The sequence below is a fragment of the Ursus americanus genome, chromosome 20, assembly GCF_024610735.1.
Source record: "Ursus americanus isolate L20-20 chromosome 20, mUrsAme1.1.p, whole genome shotgun sequence".
NCBI lineage: Eukaryota > Metazoa > Chordata > Mammalia > Carnivora > Ursidae > Ursus > Ursus americanus.
The window spans coordinates 29,791,309-29,810,273 of NC_142146.1; the positions used below are offsets into that span (position 1 = coordinate 29,791,309).

At 39.9% G+C, this 18,965-nt stretch overlaps 1 protein-coding gene across 1 annotated transcript in view; it reads left to right on the plus strand.

The window, feature by feature from the left end:
- DNAJC13 (DnaJ heat shock protein family (Hsp40) member C13) overlaps window positions 1–18,540 on the plus strand; it is a 119,993-nt gene extending 101,453 nt beyond the window's left edge. The window contains exons 49-56 of the mRNA XM_045791762.2: window positions 4,062–4,231; window positions 4,380–4,422; window positions 4,777–4,950; window positions 6,518–6,697; window positions 6,993–7,133; window positions 9,139–9,282; window positions 11,662–11,761; window positions 17,667–18,540. Coding sequence (XP_045647718.1) covers window positions 4,062–4,231; window positions 4,380–4,422; window positions 4,777–4,950; window positions 6,518–6,697; window positions 6,993–7,133; window positions 9,139–9,282; window positions 11,662–11,761; window positions 17,667–17,773 — 1,059 coding nt within the window. The 3' untranslated portion in view covers window positions 17,774–18,540. The remainder of the gene's footprint in view (window positions 1–4,061; window positions 4,232–4,379; window positions 4,423–4,776; window positions 4,951–6,517; window positions 6,698–6,992; window positions 7,134–9,138; window positions 9,283–11,661; window positions 11,762–17,666) is intronic.
- The last annotated feature ends 425 nt before the right edge of the window (window positions 18,541–18,965 follow it).

Consider the following 18,965-nt stretch of genomic DNA (forward strand, 5'->3'; position numbering starts at 1 on the left):
GTTGGAAGATTGACGTACTTGAAGTTGTTACTCTATGTTGACTACTTTGAGAAAAATTATAGTTGGAGAAGCCTGTATTAGAATTGAAAAGTCTTAAGACCGTGTTTGGATTATGGCGTTATACTGTTTTCCTTCTTTGAAGAAAGAACAAAAGTATATGTAAGTTTTGACAGAAGATAATTAGGTTAGACTGTGACACTGTGAGGATTGGCCTGTGGAAACAGCTAGTGACAGGGAAATGGTGATCTATGTTCTTACACACTCCACATCTTTGTTAGTAAGGATACATCACCTCGGAAAGTAAGTCCATACAGGCATGTGAGTGTAACAGCCTCTCCGTTTTGCAAGGAGATCTTTTGTCCAGAATCTGGAGATGACCAGATAACCTTTGGAAACATAGTCCTGTTTGTAGATTAGGAATGTGTTAAAGCAATGCTTCTAAGTAGAATTTCATCCAGACACAGGTGGATGGAATAACAACTCCTTCTGTTATTAACACAGTTTCAGCAGAAGTAGTGCTCACTGAAGAATTCATTGTCTTTGCTAGCCCATGAAGCTAGCGCCTCAGAGAAATGTGTCAGGACTCAAAGGCTCCCTGAGCCCCCACTTCCAGAGTCGATTTTACATCAATAAAACAATCTGGATTTAGGTTTTTTCCCTTGGCTCATCTCTAGATATGAATATTGTGAATGTGTCACAGGCCCTGAAACAGTTTTACTTTGGGAATAAAGTTAACAGTCTGTCATCACAAGGGTTAATGAGGGGGATTACATTCGGATGTCTATAGAAGGGGTCCATAAAAGTATGAATATTGATATTTAATATCAAGTTTTCTTAAAGCTAGAGTTGGGTAGCACATAGTTGTGATATCCAATATTACGTGATAGTGTTTTAGCTGTTTAAACGTACTGGAATTGACTTTGAGCTCTTTAGTAATTTTTTGTCCTTTGAAATACGTGAGGGACAAATTTTATCAAGGTGAATATATTTACACTTAAATTTTTTGTATAGGAACAATACAAGTACCAGCTCCTTAATTGAATGGTTTTCAGGAAGATATTTTGGAACTGGGATCGGTAAACTTTTTTTTCCTTTTTGGTTAACAGCTTTATTGTGATATAATTGACATAGCAAACAGTTCACACATATAAAGTGAACAGTTCAGTGGTTTTATTATATTCACAGATTGGGTAACCACTGTCAGTTTTCAGCAATCCAGGAAAAAAAACTGTTCCCCTTAGCAGTCACTCCCCATTCCCCCTCTTCCAGCACCTGGCAACCACCAGCTTACATTCTAGATTTGTCATTTCTGGGCAGTTCATATGAATGAAATCATACAGTATGTGTTACTGGGTGGTCACTTAGCATGTTTTCACGGTTATTCCATACTGTTGCAAGTTTCAATACTTCATTCCTTTTTATTGCCAAATATTCCCTTGTATAGATACACTGCATTTGCTTTTTCATTTATCAGTTGATGGGCATGTGAATTGTTCCTACTTTTTGGCTGTTCTGAATAATGCAACTGAACATTTGTGTGCAAGTTTTCATGTGGATATGTATTTTATTTCTCTGAGAGTAGAATTTCTGGATCAGAGGGTACTATTTGTTTAACCTTTTGAGGAATTGTCATGTTGTTTTCCAAAATGGCTGCACCATTTTACATTCCTACCAGCAGTGTCTGAGGGTTCTAATTTCCCCATACCCTCTCTAACACTTGTTATTAGATATCAATTTTGATTATAGCCACCCTGGTGAGTATGAAATGATATCTCATGGTTCCGATTTGCATTTCCTTGGTGACTAATGTTGAGTATATTTTCATGTGCTTATTGGCCATTCGTGCATCTTTTTTAGAAAAATGTCTTCGCGTCTTTTGCTTATTCTTTAATTGGGTTATCTTTTTACTATTGAGTTGTGATTGTTCCTTTTACATTCTGGATACCAGTCCCTTATCCGATACATAATTTGCAAATATTCTCTCTCATTCCGTGAATGTCATTCTGTTTTTTCTTTTTTATGGTGTCTTTTGAAGCACAAAATTTTTTTTTAAAGATTTATTTATTTGACAGAGGGAGCGTGAGGGAGGGGTAGAGAGAAAGAGAGAAACCCCAAGCAGGCTCTTCACCCAACATGGAGCTTGATGCAGGGCTCGATCTCACTACTCTGAAATCACAACCTGAGCCAAAGCCAAGAGTCAGACGCTGAACTGACTGTGCCAGCCAGGCGCCCCATAGTACAAAATTTTTTAATTTCAGTGAAGCCTAGTCTGTTTTTTTGGTTGCTATTGTAGCTTGTGCTTTTGATCTCATATCTAAGAAACCATTGCCTAATCTCAAGTTACAAAGAGCTATGCCTGTGTGTCCTCCTACTAGAGTTACACAGTTTTAGCTCTTGGATTTACGTCCTAGATTCACTTGCGTTAATTTCCATACATGATGTGAGGTGGGGGTGGGACCAGTAAACTTTTTCTATAAAGGAAAAAATACAGTAAATATTTTATCCTTTTGGGGTCATCTGATTTTTTTCACAAATACTCAACTCTGCCATTGTAACAGGAAAACAGCTATAGACAGTAACTGTAAATGGTTGTGGCAGTGTTTCAGTAAAACTTTGTATACAAAAACAGGTGGCAGGCCAAGTTTGGCTCCTAGTGTGGCAATTCCTGTTCTCAAATAACTGAGTAGTCTGGATGTAACTCTGAGTCTTACAGTCAAAGACTTCGCATTATATAAATTGTTTTACTTAAATGTTCAATAGTATCAGTGAGTGAGCACTTCCTATTTGAATTCATTCATGACCAAGAAAAGTGAAATGCTTCCTATTTTGTGAATGCTGTCTATTATATAACCGACATAGCTTCCTTTAGTTCATTGGCTGCTTAGGAAGTTCAGAACTAAACTTGTAGTGTGTCACTATCAGTTATGTAGAATTTTTGATGTTTCCTTTGTGTACTGACTTTATATTAGTCTACATGCAAATAAGTTTTTGACTATCTACTGCGTGCCAAGGGCTGAGAATACAAGCAATGAGTGAGAAAGACTAGGTCAGGGAAGCTCTCCAGAAGATAAGTTTGAGGGGCATCTGGGTGGCTCAGTCAGTTAAGCATCTGCGTTTGGCTCAGGTCATGATCTTGGGATCCTGGGGTCAAGCCCCGTGTTGGGCTTCCTGCTCAGTGGGGAGTCTGCTTCTCCTTCTCCCTCCGTCCTTCCCCCCTGCTTGTGTTCACTCTCTCTTTCTCTCTCTTTCAAATAAATAAAATCCTTTAAAAAAAAAAAAAAGGTAAGTTTGAGCACAGGCTTAAGTGATATGAAGAAGAGAAAATCATGTGAAGACCTCAGGGGAAAACTTAACTTCCCAACCTTCATTTTCCCTTTGTCTTTATGCCTCAAACTAATTTTCAGTGTGTGTTTGTGTGTGTATGTGTTTATGTGTATGTTGGAGGTATTATGTTTACTGCCCCCTCCTTTTAAAGCAATCTGCACCCAATATGGGGCTTGAACTCATGACCACGAGAGCAAGAGTTACATGTTCTGACTGAGCCAGCCAGGCACCCCTGTATTTTTTTAAAGCTGCATTTTAAGTCCTTTTTGGAAAAAGGCACAGTATAATATAAAACATAGTATTGCAAAATAAATGCACTTGAAAGGCACAAAGGCAGGGTGAGAAAAATTTGTTTGTAAGGGTAGGTGGCATGGGGGAGAATTGGAGAGACAGGCCAACCAAGGGTATTCTGGGAAGAAGAAACAATGTGTGTGAGACATAATCTAGCAAGGTGTCCTCCAGACAGTATATGCATCGGCAATATTGAATTTCTTCAAGGGTCTTAAATTCGAAGCAGAGAGAAGAAATGAAACTGGATAGGTACATAAGAGTGGGTCATATGAGACTTCTTAAAGTTACCTTTGCATAAACCAAGGTTGATCTCTTTGGATAATAGTTACGGCCCAAATCAGCCATACCACAAATACAGCAGTATTCCATCCTAGAGAAATACAAAGCACACCAAACACTGAGCTGTCCAATAGGTCTTTTATCTTTCTCAACCCCCCTCATAACAGGTCCGCATTACATTAATGAAATTTCTGCCAAGCGTTTTTATGGATGCCATGAGAGACAACCCTGAAGCTGCTGTACATATTTTTGAAGGAACGCATGAAAATCCTGAGTTGATTTGGAATGATAGCTCCAGAGATAAAGTATCTACAACAGTTAGAGAAATGATGCTAGAGTAAGTAAAGCCTTCAGGTAAATCTCCAAGAAGGACAGATGTTTCCCACGTCGTCCATCACCTCTCTAATATTTATTCTAAAGGTTAATGAAGTGTATTTTGTGACTGAAGTTTGATATCCCCCCTCCTTCTTTTTCCCCCCTCCAAGGCACTTTAAAAATCAGCGAGACAACCCTGATGTGAATTGGAAGGTAAAATATACTTTTATTCAGAGGAAGGGATTTTGCATCTTACTGTATTTTTTGTTGATTTGTTGTTGTTTTTTAATTCCTACTGAGTCAGTTTAATGACTGTTAGATATTTTGTCATTAAGACACTTAAGTATTCCCCTGGAAAACAAGGTCTTAAATTTAAAAATAGGAATATACACTTTCTAAGTAACTAATCGGAGCACCTTTTTTGAATTTTATTAAGGAAAATAAAACTTACAGTAATTATAATTTGATTATATTGATAAGCATTTAATGGGATTTGCATTTTTTGTGTCATGTTGGACTGGTGGTTAAGTGACTTGACTGTGATTTTTTTTTTTTTTTTCTTTAAAGTTGCCTGAAGATTTTGCTGTGGTGTTTGGAGAAGCAGAGGGTGAACTTGCTGTTGGAGGAGTTTTCTTGAGAATCTTCATTGCACAACCAGCGTGGGTTCTAAGAAAGCCCAGAGAATTTCTTATTGCACTATTAGAAAAATTAACTGAGCTCCTGGAGAAGAACAATCCACATGTAAGCTTCAGCCAGCAGCAAAACATTTTGATCAGTTTCCTAAATATACTGATGGTGTTTCTGTTAAAACACCGTCCTCATTGGCCATACATTAAGAATTGGCTACCTCTTTCAATATAGCAGCCACATTTAAATTCAAATATACCCATTCACCTTTTTTGCAGCATTTGAAAGTGAAACTCGTTAGTAAAAGAGTTCTTTCTGAACCAAAGTTGGAGATGTCTATTGACAGAATGCTGTTTCTAACAATTACAGAGGCTCTAAAAGGAGGTTTCTGCCACCCCATTTCCAATGACTATATAATTTTAAGGAGAAACCTAAATGTTCAGTATTGCCCTGGGAGTGTGTCCTGCTAGGGGGTATTCTTCACTCAGCTTTCCATATATGACTGGGATGACTCTCATGAGAGATGTTGACAGGAGAAGTAACTATGAGTGAACCTAGTACTTATGTTCAAAGCCAAAAGCTACTAGGGAAGCAGGAGTGAGAAAGTAGCCTTGGTCTTCATTTGTTGAGTCAGAAATCCTAGTAGTATGTAAGGTTTTGTTATTTAAAACGTTAGATTAAAAATAATTGAGGTACGTGACTGTTGTTATATTAAACAGGCTGGCTATGGGGCAACATGATAAAGAGCCCAGGCTGTATTATTAGGTGGTCCTGGACCCCAGTACCAGCTCCACCACTGACTAACTCTGTGACCTTGAGCAATACTTCATGGTTCTGCCTCATTTATAGATAGATCACAGCACCTGTCCCTAAGGGGGAGGTTTTAGTGAGTTTTGATATCTAGAGGGACCTTAGCATAATGTCTGGCACCTGTCAGGTACCTAGAAATTACTCGTTACTATCATTAGCTTAGCACAACTTCAGAAGAAGAATTACTAGTTTACCAAATATTTGCATATGTCACTTTCCATAGTCATGTTTTCTCTTTACTAGGATTTTTACTACATATATAGTTTCCTTAAAAAAAATGAAATCCTCAAAAAGCAGAAACTTAGGGAAAAAAACACAGTATTTTCCTCATATCAGCTTTCTTTGTGGGCTCATCCCAGTTTCCATGTTCATTTAAGATGCTGTGGTTGTGTATGTCTGCATATAATGGTATAAGTTACAGGTCTTTGCAATCCACGACAGAAAGTGCCTTGTGGCAACCAGACCTGTTCAGTAGGATTTTTAATAGAACTGGGAAACAAATTTCATGAGTTCTGCATTCTCCTGAACTAGTGATGTTCCCTGATACTGACATTTCTATAACATTGATTTAAACTTTCTAGTAATGTCTTTCGGGAGATGACCTCTTAAACCTGCAACAGAAATGAGATACGATGTGGCCCAGTGAAAGGCTGCTTGATTAGGATATGACATTCTTAAAGTCCTTGGAATTCATGGCTTTTTTCAAGACGGGAAGTTTGTTGTTTTTTTAGGATTTGTGAATCAGTTTTCAAAAATCAGTGCTTAGATTTATAGATCTCTAGGTTAGAATATCAGATAATTTCCAAGGATGTTTAGGACTTATTTTGTCAGTCTTTTATAATTTGTTTGTGTGTTTGTTTTACACCCTCAGGGAGAAACTCTGGAAACTTTGACAATGGCCACAGTATGTCTCTTCAATGCACAGCCTCAGCTGGCTGACCAGGTCCCACCATTGGGCCACCTCCCCAAAGTGATCCAGGCGATGAATCATAGGAACAATGCCATTCCTAAGAGTGCCATCCGTGTTATCCATGCCCTGTCTGAAAATGAGGTATTTATGAATGTATTTAGTAGCTTGTAATTCTGGAATTTATTTATGCTCTCCTCTTCCTGATTAATGCACATTGCAGAATAAATCCCCTTCCTACCATGTGCCCTTCTGCATATGAACCAAAGTATTGTAACAACTCTTAAACTAATTCAAAAAGATATAATTAATAGGAGACTGAATTTGGGTTCATTATTAGACTTGAGCTGAATGGAGGTTTTGCATATATTTTATTGTATTTACTGTGCTATATGAAATAATGCTGTTCTACAAGTAACCCCTTTTTTTGGACACTTAGCTGTGTGTTCGAGCCATGGCATCTTTAGATACCATTGGCCCGCTGATGAATGGAATGAAAAAGCGACCAGATACTGTTGGTCTAGCCTGTGAAGCAATTAATCGAATGTTTCAGAAGGAGCAGAGTGAATTAGTGGCACAAGTAAGTGACTTTCTAGATTCAGTACTGTTATAGGAAAACAAACATACCAAGCAAATAGATTTTCATTATTTGGCACTGGTTTGGTTTCTCCGACTTAGGTTTGGTAGAGAGGTAACTTGGGGGTTTGTGCATGCATGATTTTATGTTTTATATACACATACATACTGGCGCATACATATATATATCTATGTGTATACGTATGTATATATACACGTATATGTACATTCACACACACACACACACACACACACACACACACACACTGATAAAGGTGGACCAACTGTCAAAAATCTTACCAGCTTCAGGGCGCCTGGGTGGCTCAGTCGGTTAAAGCGTCTAACTCATGATTTTGGTTCAGGTCATGTTCTCAGGGTGGTGCGATCGAGCCCCATGTCATCAGGCTCTGCACTGGGTGTGGAGACTGCTCGAGATTCTCTCTCTCCCCCTCTTCCTCTCCTTCTCCCCCCTCTGTTCCTACATGCTTTCTCTAAAAAAACAAAAACAAAAAAACTTCAAAGTACTTTTGTGATGTTTAAATTTTAAATTTTGGTTTTCTGCCAAGCATTTATTCTTAGCTTGCCTTGTAAAATTTACTTCCTCCTCTTTGGAAAGACTCACTCTGTTTATTGATGCCTTCATTTCTTAAGTCATGTTTAAGAAACGTGCCAAGATTATTTTCTTTTCCAAAGATACTCCGGACCCACCTAATGTAAATAGGACTTGGTGGATACCAGTGTAGAGTAGACAGACACTAAAGGAACAAAAACCATTGCAAAAGTGATCTTTTTAAAATACAACTCTTAAATGTAACTGGGCCGCCGTTCATTTTAAAAACTCTTCATTGGTTTCCCGTTACTGCCAGATGACAGTGACAGCTGACACACTTAGCCTTAATACAAGGCCCTGCATCTTTATATCCGGCCCTGCAATTCTCCCAGCCCCTTTTCCTCTCACGTCTTCTTTTTTTTTTTTTTTTTAAGATTTTATTTATTTATTTGACAGAGAGACAGCCAGCGAGAGAGGGAACACAAGCAGAGGTAGTGGGAGAGGAAGAAGCAGGCTCTCAGCCGAGGAGCCTAATGTGGGGCTTGATCCCAGGACTCCGGGATCACGCCCTGAGCCAAAGGCAGACGCTTAACAACTGAGCCACCCAGGCGCCCCTCTTACATCTTCTGTCCCCACCTACCACTTGTCCCTCATTCAGGCAGATTAGATGTTCTGGGTACCTCTCAAGGAGGTAATTGGAGCTCTGAAGTTCCAGCTTGCAGTTGGCTTGGAGGGGGTTGGTGTATTGGAAAGAACTTGGGCTCTGACCTTAGGCATGACACATAACTTAGAACATTCAGATTCCTCATCTGTGAAATAGTTCTGATTCCTCACAGAGTTGGTAGGAGAATGGTATCCATAAAGGGAGGTACACTCACTAAATGTTGGTAACTTCCACCTCTTCCCTTTGAGCTTCAGTTGGGTAGTGGAAATTGTGTGATACCTGAGTATTATCTAGCTTTTATTAGGCTGATGGGAAATGTGTGGTGAATGCAAAGGTTGATGTTTTAAGAAAATGTGAAAAAAAAAATTAAGATACTTCGAATTATGTGCCCATTAGTATGGTGTGATGAGAGGAAGCAGCCCAGTATAGTGGCTAAAAGGTCCTGTTCTGCACTTTGTGGGCCTACATACAGATTCCATCACTGTCTCTGACTGTCAGGTTTTACAGACTCTGTGTGATGATTTTTCCATCAGTAATAATCATAATGCCTATGTCATTACATGTTGTGAGGATTAAGTAAAATAATCAGTCTACAGCATTTAGAGCAGTTGATGGCATGAAATAAAATCTCATTAAATAAGAGTGTCATTATCATTAGATCTATAGAAGAAATCTTTATTTACATTGAAATGAAAGAAAGGAGGTTGTCTTCTTCCAGGTATGGTTCTGGGGTGAAATTGTTTCTTCAGTGAATTTTTTTGGGCATATTTATATATGCTCATTATTCTCTTCTAGGCCCTGAAAGTAGATTTGGTCCCATACCTCTTAAAATTACTCGAAGGCATTGGCCTTGAAAATCTCGACAGCCCAGCAGCCACTAAGGCTCAGATCGTTAAAGCTCTCAAGGCCATGACTCGAAGCCTGCAGCATGGAGAACAGGTGAGTCTGCACAGGGTGACTGCAGTTTGCTGGTTACAGTAGGATAGTCACTCGAGGGGATTCTTTTTTTGAATACTGATAGCATGTTGTACATTTCAGGAAGAAAAATGCTGAGATTCTTCAGCATAGAAGAATATTGAGCATTTAGTGCTGGTTAAGGTTAATGTTTAGTTTTAGGATTTATTGCTGGGTAGTGATAACCACATTCATTAACAATTCCATAATGCCATTTCCAAATGCCATTTTAGTTTTATCCTCTTTCTTTGTTAACACTTACAGTGTGGGTCAGCCACATGCATATGCTGACTTCCAGCTGGCCCAGTTATTTAATTTTCCTCTTCGGCTTTATTGTTATTGTTGCTTCTGAGGAGTTCCTCATTCAGTGTTATCCTCCAGCCATTATCTACTAATGCTCTCTCGCTCTATCTTTTTTTTAGATTTAGGTGAAATTTACACAACATAAGAGTAACCATTTTAGAGTGAACAATTTGTGTTTAGCATATTAACAGTGTTGTGCCACCACCACCTTATCTAATTCTAAAACATTATCCCAAAAGGAACCTCTATACCCATTAAGCAGTCCCTCCCCATTTCTCCTCCCCCCCCCCCCCCCCCGCCTCTGGTAAGCACCACTTTGTTTTCTGTGAATTCACCTATTCTGAATATTTCATATAAATGGAACCATATAGTTCCACCACCTTTTGTGTCTGGCTTCTGTCACTTACCATGTTTTCAAGGTTCATCATGTTAATAGCATGTATCAATGCTTCATTTCTTTTTATGGCTGAAATATTCTTGTATGTATATGCCACAGTTTGTTTACCCATTCATCTGGTGATAGGCATTTGTGGAGTTTTTGTTTTCTTTTGTTTTGTTTTAAGATTTTATGTATTTGCCAGAAGGAGCGTGCAGAAGCAGGGGGGGTGGCAGGCAGAGGGAGAAGCAAGCTCCCGAGGAGCCTGATGCAGGACTCGATCCCAGGATCCTGGGATCCTGACCTGAGCCGAAGGCAGACGCTTAACCAACTGAGCCACCCAGGTGCTCCAAGACATTTGGACTGTTACTACCCACTATTGTTCTTTCATAAGTTTAAATTGTCTTTTAGTGATTCCACTGTGTTTGTGTAGAGTCTCCCTGAAGAAACATTTGTTATACCATTGTCTATTCTGTCAGTATCACCACTTGAACATTTTAAAGTAATACTAAAGAAGAGAGGCCACATATCTTGCTGCAGTCATCAACTATATGTTTAGAAGTATTTGGGGTTTTTTTCCTGTGGGGGTTCTGAACTTGCCAAGCCGAGGCACATTTGTGTACTATGTGCAGGCGGCTGTCTTACCTTCCACCTGCCTCAGGATTTCTGTTGATGAAATTAGCCAAGTAACCCTGACACCCATCTTTTAATCTCAAGGGGGAGGAAACAGGTGTGATAGTTTTCAGAATAGCAGCTCCTCTACCACCTTCCCAAGTAAGTACTTCCGGTGGTGCTTCCCAGCGTGGGACAGGGAGTCTCTTAGACTTGTGTGGCCCCGTGTATATCTCTGCTCTCTTGCCTGCCACCACATTATCTGGCGCTGCCTGTCTCCTCCACCAGGACTAGACTGTAAGCACTTCAGAGACAGAGGCTGTCTTTTTCATCTTTGTGTCCATTGTGCTTCCACATAAGGAGGTACCCAATAAATATTTGATCTGAATGTTGATATGTGAAAGACAGCCTCTGAGTTGGGATTTCCTAAACTTTTTTTTTTTTAAATCTGTATAACACAGAAATATGTCCTTCATCTTAGTCCATTACACTCTACACACATATTCTGTACTCATATATGTATATACATCCCAGATCAGTATTTACCCGTTTTACATGTGAGACTCTGGTGCTTTCAGTATTAACCTATTTTCTCGAGCATGCTGATCACAATCCTCTTAATCGATTTCATAAACTTCTAACAGGTCACAACCCATAATTTGAAAGACTGCTTTAGGTTTTAGCTTGAGTTTGTTGCATCTTCTCCCCAGACCCTGTCCTTGGGAATACTTCATGAGCTCATGCCACATGCTCAGCCAGTGTTACTATCACAAGAAAATCTTCCTGCCTAAATTACAAATAAGCAAGTAAATTATAGGTTCAAATAACAGTGTTCCACTCTAGAGGGAAGATTACTTATTAGGGACTTTTTTGGGTCTGGCTTAAGATGTGCCTCTCCCAGCGCCTGGTATAGAGTGTTTGATGAATGCTAGGTCTCGCTCCATCTTGGAGTCTTCCTCAGCTGACCTTCTTCCTTTTGTCTTGGAAGTTTGCTCTTTCTCTTTAGTTCTGTCTTCCACTACCCTGTCCTTATTAATTGATTTATGCTCAAAGAGTTTGCTTTACTTCCCTAGGTGAATGAAATCTTGTCTCGTTCTTCAGTCTGGAGTGCCTTCAAAGATCAGAAACATGATTTGTTTATTTCTGAGTCACAAACAGCAGGATACCTCACAGGTAAACCGCACCTAATTGGTTACTCTTAAGACATAGAGCAAAAACCACTTGAACTGTCCTTTTGTCCTGACTAGACTGAATGTAGCACTTAGCGTTTCTTCTTAGGCTACTAGCCACCTGTGTTGGGGTGCTGTGGGCATACAGTGGACTTCTGGGGTTAGTCCTGGACAGATGTCAACTGCTATTGTGTTGAATGTGTGCTGACTGAAACATGGACCTTGCTCAGTTGAGACTCAATTAATTCATGGTGGCACAGGTTACATTTGGAGCACGAGTCTATTAAAATGTTTATCTTGAACGTGTAAAAAGAGTAGAGAAATATCTACTCAGAAGTATCAGTATCAGAAACATGGTAGCATCATTCCATTTCTGTCAGAGTAACAGATTGAAACTCTAAAATGTACATTCATATGTGGAATATTTTTCTTCTAAGTTTCCAGTGATTAATCTGTAGTTTTACAAAATATTTACAGTTTTTCCTCTCAAGGGAAGAAATATGTGGGTACCGTAAAGGAAAGGACATTTTATTACGTAAGGATCAGAAGATCATACATTTTTGAAGTTGAGGACATTTGTCCATTTGATACACCAATTGCATAACAACTTTGGAATATTCGTTTCATACTGGCTTCTGTTTAAAAAGAAAGTCATAACCATTTTATTGCTATATCTGAAGATGAAATATAGTCCCTGCTGTAAAAGTTTTCAGTTTGAAATGAACCTTAAGAATAATAGGTAGTTTTTGTCATCTGCTTGTGTATAGTATATATATTAAGAAAAAAAGTCAGCTCAGGGGTGCCTGGGTGGTGCAGCGGTTAAGCGTCTGCCTTCGGCTCAGGGCGTGATCCCGGCGTTATGGGATCGAGCCCCACACCAGGCTCCTCCACTAGGAGCCTGCTTCTTCCTCTCCCACTCCCCCTGCTTGTGTTCCCTCTCTCGCTGGCTGTCTCTATCTCTGTCGAAAAAATAAATAAAATCTTTAAAAAAGAAAAAAGTCAGCTCTGTATCCTCCTCTAACCAGAGATGATGTGGGTAAACTGAGAGAAAAACCCAGTGGTTTGCATGCCAGTGTAATTGTTTTAGTAATCCTGATCACTAGTATAGAAGTTTATAAATCATGAAGACTAAAAACGGCGACTTCAGAAAACGTTTTCTTGGTTTTAATTTTAGTCTCAGTTGTGACACTCCTGCTTTTTCTTCACTATGACCACTTTCATATGAATCCACTAAAATGTATAAGCAGAGCCCTAACATTTATAAATACACGGTGCTTTGATTGCCAGTCCTGGGTCTCCATGAATGAAGAGCAGTGTTACAGGGCTCCCTTCTAACTTTTCCATGCCCTGTCTTGTGATTTCTCTGGAGAGAAATACCTAGAAAATGGTCTTTGTTTATCTCCTATCTCTCTTTCAAATTTGAAGTAAAGTTGTAGCTTCAGAGTATGAGTATGTTCTCTAACAGGCACACTAAAAACTTCATCTCTTTAGACTCTTTCCCAAAATTGTATGTAATACCACCTTTTTGTGGCATTACATTCGTTACTTTGTATCTAAGGATGTTGTGACTGGAAAATCTGCCTTATTTTTTTCCAGCTAAAAAGAACTACTTTTTTAAAAAGTTTGGCCCTGAAGAATAATAAGATGTAGATTATAAGCTTCCCTACAGGGGGACGCCTTTAATTCGCTGTGTTCTCCATTGTGCTTAGTGTTCATTGACTTGACCTCATACAGTAAAAGACCTGAGATGGTCCTTCACCCACTAATAGGATGTGGGCCAAAAGGTTTGTGTTGGAATACAGAAGAGATAGAGATTTATCTTCAGGGACCTAGATTTCCTTTAGAAATCTTTCAATCCTCACCCCATCCAAATTTGCTATAACTAGAGAAAAAAGTACAGGGATTAAAAAGGTTCCTGTCTGTGCCTTCCCTTCTACTTGGATCCCTGGGGTGACTTCTGAGTAAGGTGTGAGAAGAGCTATGATGAGCTGTAGGGGATGGAAGTGGGTTGGGGAAGAAGAAGAAAAACTGGGGTTACAAGTTTCTTCACATCCTCCTTTGGGCATCCTCAAGGGTCAGCAGCTTCTGTATAAAGCCGGTCAAGGGGGCAGTGTATCAGTCCCAACTTGGAAGTGGACTGGTGGTACTGTGGCCATTCCAAAGGCCCTCCTGAAGCCCATAGACACGTCCACACGGGACAGTCTGGACTAGTCCTGAGCTGTGTTGGCCCCCAAATTGTCCAGTTCTTAGCACATCATCAGTCTGGGATGTTCTTTTGGTGAGGTTTTTGAAAAAATTTTCCCATCAGTTCTAGTCTTTTTTAAAAAGACGGTTTAAAGAGTCAGAGCACTACTGGTTGAATTGTTGTCTACTCATTGTTCAGATTGCCAGATGTTGCCTTCTTGTGTTTGAGCTTTTCCATGCTTTGTATTGTGTGTCATGTGTGTGCTAAAAGGGGCAAGGTCTCCTAATAACGGTAAAATCGCACCCATAACTCTGTGGAATGTCTACAGTGGTGTGTTGAGTTGGAACTTAAATTGTTTAGGATTTACCCCACCCTACCCTCGGTTGTGAGAGGATTCTCTAACCAGTGTGCCAATGAAGTAAGGCACTATGAGAATACACTTCACTGTCCCTTTTTCTAAAATACCTGTGGGGGAGTTTGGCAAGTAGGTGTATTTTGTGTAGGAGATGGGAAAAGACAGAGGAAAGTTAATCACTATTTCAAAGTAGGATAAGAATAAAAAAATTCATTTATGGTTTTCTTCACCCTCGCTGCTGAGCAGATAGCATTCAGTCACGTGCTCAGGATTGGGGTTATAAATAAGTGTCCCAGGCAGGATTACTCATTGTTGATGAATTGAGATAAGACTGCCTGGTTCCATAGGCTCTCTAGCCTGGCATACTTGTTTTGTTTTATGATAAACAATCTAAAAGTGTCTCAATGCGGTTTTACCCGTAATGCAGAAAAGCCGTGGTTGCTTGCGGGCCCTCAGTTACTTAGTTATTTATTAGGTTCTAGCAGAACTGGGTACTGACAAGCTATCAAAATAATTTTTACAGTGAAAATCCTCAAATTACCTCAGTTACAAAATCAGAATAGAGAAGGAAGGAACAACAGGGAAAGGAAGAGAAGCAGACCAAGGTAAACATGCTTGTAGGAGTTGGAAACGAAGATGAAGAACTTTGTATACATACATACAGGCATGTACACACATATATTTAATTGGAATTGGAAATGAGGTTTACACACACACACACACACACACACACACACACACACACACACACACACCTGTATATGTTTATATTGTATTTAACTAGAGGCATGTGGAATAGTTAACTTGACTTCCTAAGGTCACTAAAGGGAGAGAGGGTGCAATTTTTGGGTCTCTCCTCAAACCAGTCTGTCAGTTCTTCACAGAGTTGGGTTTTGTTGTTGTTGTTGTTGTTGTTTTTTACCTTATGTTTTTCTTTTTACACCTGTCCCAAGACTACACAATGTGAGTGATGTTAGGAAAGATTCCCTAAGGTCGTCAATTTATTGTAGGTCACTGACTGCTAAGGCAGAGAGCTTCCTTCTTTTTATCTCCCTGCTGAGAATCCCATGTTCATTTTTACCAAAGCCCGTGCTTTTTCCACTACTCCATTATTGCAGCCAGTTCCCTTTTGTGGGATTCTTTGTTAATTGTCCATCTTTTCTTGTTCTTAAGTCTGGCAGGCTGGCTCAGTGTTGCCGCACGCCCCATTTCTGGCAGCCCCTACTCTGTCCTCCCACCTTTCTCTGGAGAACACAACTGCTCTGTCCCATCCTAATGACTAGACTGTACCTTCTGGCCCCTGGAAACCAGACAGGGTCTAAAGGAGAGGTCAGAAGTGTGAGGGAAAGAGCATTTCAGACTTTATTTACAGAAATGTCAAGGCATTGGTTTGTCTTTCCTGAAGCGGCAAATGGTGGGGCTAGAATTTGGTCTCTCGTGGATAATCCTTTTAGGACCATCATTTCACAATTTAATTTTAGCCCAGAGGTTCCCAAACTTTCTGAGTTCACAGTGCCCTTAATATCTTCATGATTTTTTTTTTCATCTGCTTCTAGGCCAGAAATAAGCTAACAGTTAAGTATTAGGTCCAAACAACTTGAAAATGGTTGTGTGGTGTCCAACAGATGTTCTGTGTTTCTTTCCAATTTAAAATATCTAGCAGCACCCCTGTGAATTTGTCCCAGGGTGCCTCAGCACACAGTTTGAGAACAGTAGCCTTAGTCTGTTTTCTATGTAGTATTCATGATTTGGTCTCGTAATCTACTCATTTGATGTGAATCAAGTTGAGTCCACAATTGGAAGTGCTTGGGAACTTTACTGATCCAGGGTGTTTGGGGGTTTATTTCTCAGCCTTCTATCTCTGGTAATCTTGCTGCTGCCTAAGGTTCAAAGAGTGACAGGTTGGTGGGAAGTGATGGTACCAGCGTGGTGCGGTGGCTCTGCACTGCCCTGTTAGCGGGGGTAGGCTGCCCCGGTGCTCTTCTTCTGGGCAGTCTGGGGAAGGCCTGGCACCCCGAGGGGGCAGAAGGCAGGAGTTGATAGATGCAGGCCTTCTGGTGCCATAAAAAGGGACAATCCCTTTTCCACGTTTTATTAGTTCAGGGTTCCAAGTGCCTCAGCCCTCTGTTTGGCACGTTACAGCTCACGCAAGCTGAATTGTCTCTGGCTGTATAATTACGTGCTAGATGCAGTGTTTGCTCAGTGACGCGAGTCATTTCACATCCTCGATACAAGTGCTTGTAAGGTGAACAAGATGAATCTGATTTGTGCCCTTTTGTCCTGCATTCGTCCCTGTTATGCCTTAGCCTTCATCAAACTGCTCTGCTGTTTGCACTTCCTTATAACTTCCCTTGCCGCTTATATTTCTTTTTTCCCCTCAGGTGTCTCTCCTTCCCTTCTAACTGGCAGCAGCCCCCTTCACCTCAGGAGTGGGCTTTAGATCCGCTCTGCCAGGCAGCTTGCTAACTTCTGTGTAGCTCTCTGAAGCAGGTAGAGAACCATTTTGCTAAATGCATGCCGCTTCCACTGCCTTTCTAGTTCTAACCCTTTGATGTTCCTTAGCCGTTTGCCTTATTTCCTGTAGTTGCAGCTAAAAGTATTGCTCAGTTTGCGGTATTATGCTATAATGTCTCTCGCAAGTACTCTGTACAGTTTGTGCAGTGCTTCTGGGATGTAATTGTCTCTGCAATGTTTAAGATGAACTGGAGGGCTAAAGCCATGACAGAGAATGCTCATAGGACACATCTTGATAAATGCTGGCATAGGTAGCATTTCCATGTACTAGAGTGTTAGAATCAAGGAAGACCTAGAAAGAGAAAATATTGGTATCTTTTCCCATAGCATTCTTGTTTTGACCTATGACAGATGTCCAGAGCCTTCCTTTTTTTAGAGACGTTGGTGTAGCAGCCCTTGTTCATTTGGTGTTACTTGTTGTGATAGCATTTCTTTGCACCAAATGAAAGTTGGTTACCTTGAATGTTGATAAAGTGTTTTTCTTGGGCATTTCATCAAGTATGGCTTTTGGATGGGCTGACTGAGTATTGAGTTTCTTTCCTCTACTTGTCCCCCCCCCCTTTTTTTCCATTTGATATAGCTGTCCTTTAGTGCCCAGGATTTTTTTGAAACATTAAATTCCCAGAATTGAGAAGGGACAGTTTCCCATGTTTCCACACCAGTGTGACTGTCCAGCATCAATTTTGAAATGATTTTTAACTTTGTCATCTAGCCATACCTTGAAAATGGCACTGTGTAGCTGTTTGTTAAGGTATGATAAGATAGATACTTGACTAGCTTCTGACGTTTTTATAAAGGTCAGCGTTTTCCCGTGACTCTGCTCTCTAGGTGTGTGTTTTCCTTTCTCTCTTGCAGGACCTGGAGTTGCTGGCTACCTTACTGCAGGGACATCCTCGTCAGTCATGTCTAACCTGCCGCCTCCCGTAGACCACGAGGCGGGCGACCTTGGCTATCAGACTTGACACATTTGTGAGAGACAATAAATGCTGAAAGGCCAGTGCCCAGTCCACATTCCTCCAGCTGATACGTTGAAGCAAACTCTTACTGCCTTTCTCCTGGTTTCATGACAGTGTTATTCCTTTTTCTATAAAAATATTTTTATTTAGGAAAAAAGTCAGTGATTCTAATTGTATCACGTTGTAAGAAAGCACTCTGTGGATCAGCCTAAGTGGGTACACAAGAATTTTTTTTTCTTGATGTATGTAAGCACATTCTGTTCCTTTATATCTGTTTACAAGACTGTGAATCAAAAAGACAAGACTTTCTTCCTAGTTTTTATAATGTTTTTTTGAATTAGTGTGACTGTGGGGTTGAACTGCAATCTACAGAAATTGGACTAGTTCACTTATCCCCGGAAAAGGGTCTTTCCCTCTACTGCATCGAGTCCACGTGGCTGTCCTCCTCCACCGTCAAACACTATTAGGTTTTGTCCTTGTGCCTGTTCACTGGTATCCTCTCCTCAATCATTAACTTCTGAGAGCTCACAGTACACGTCGGTATGTATAACTGGCTTTACCAAATTGAATGAAAAAGGAGCTTGTGCAAAAAAATTTAAAAATTTAAAAACGGATGTCAAGATATGTTATGTAAGAGATTAGTGTAATTGTGAAATGTTCTATACATTATCAAATATATAAAGCTTTCTATATTGAATGTACATTATACAGATCATTCATATGTGTACATAAAATTTTAAAAATAAAGGGAATTGACTGCTTTGTTAATGAGATATATTTGTTCTAATTTAATTTTTCCCCGTGGGAGACCTCATGTCTGTTTCTAAGACAGATTTAGTAGTAGGAATAAACACAGACTTTCCTCACATTCACCACTCCTCGTACAGATAACTACATTGACACATCTGATCATTCCTAACGTCCTTTGTTAATATTTTAGCCACACCTAAATTTCCAGAGACATAGCATTTTCTATTAAGTAATTCAGGAGTGGGGCAGCCTGTTAATACTCTGATGTGTGAAACACATTAATTCCAATATTTTTAAGAGGAGAGAAATTTAGAATGAGAACATATCTCAAATAACACAGATCTTAGCCTGTAGGTATCCTATTATGATCACAAACTGCAAGAAAATATAAACATGTAAAGAATACAAGCACTTCTTAAAGAATGAGAAAATACCCAAACCTCCACGT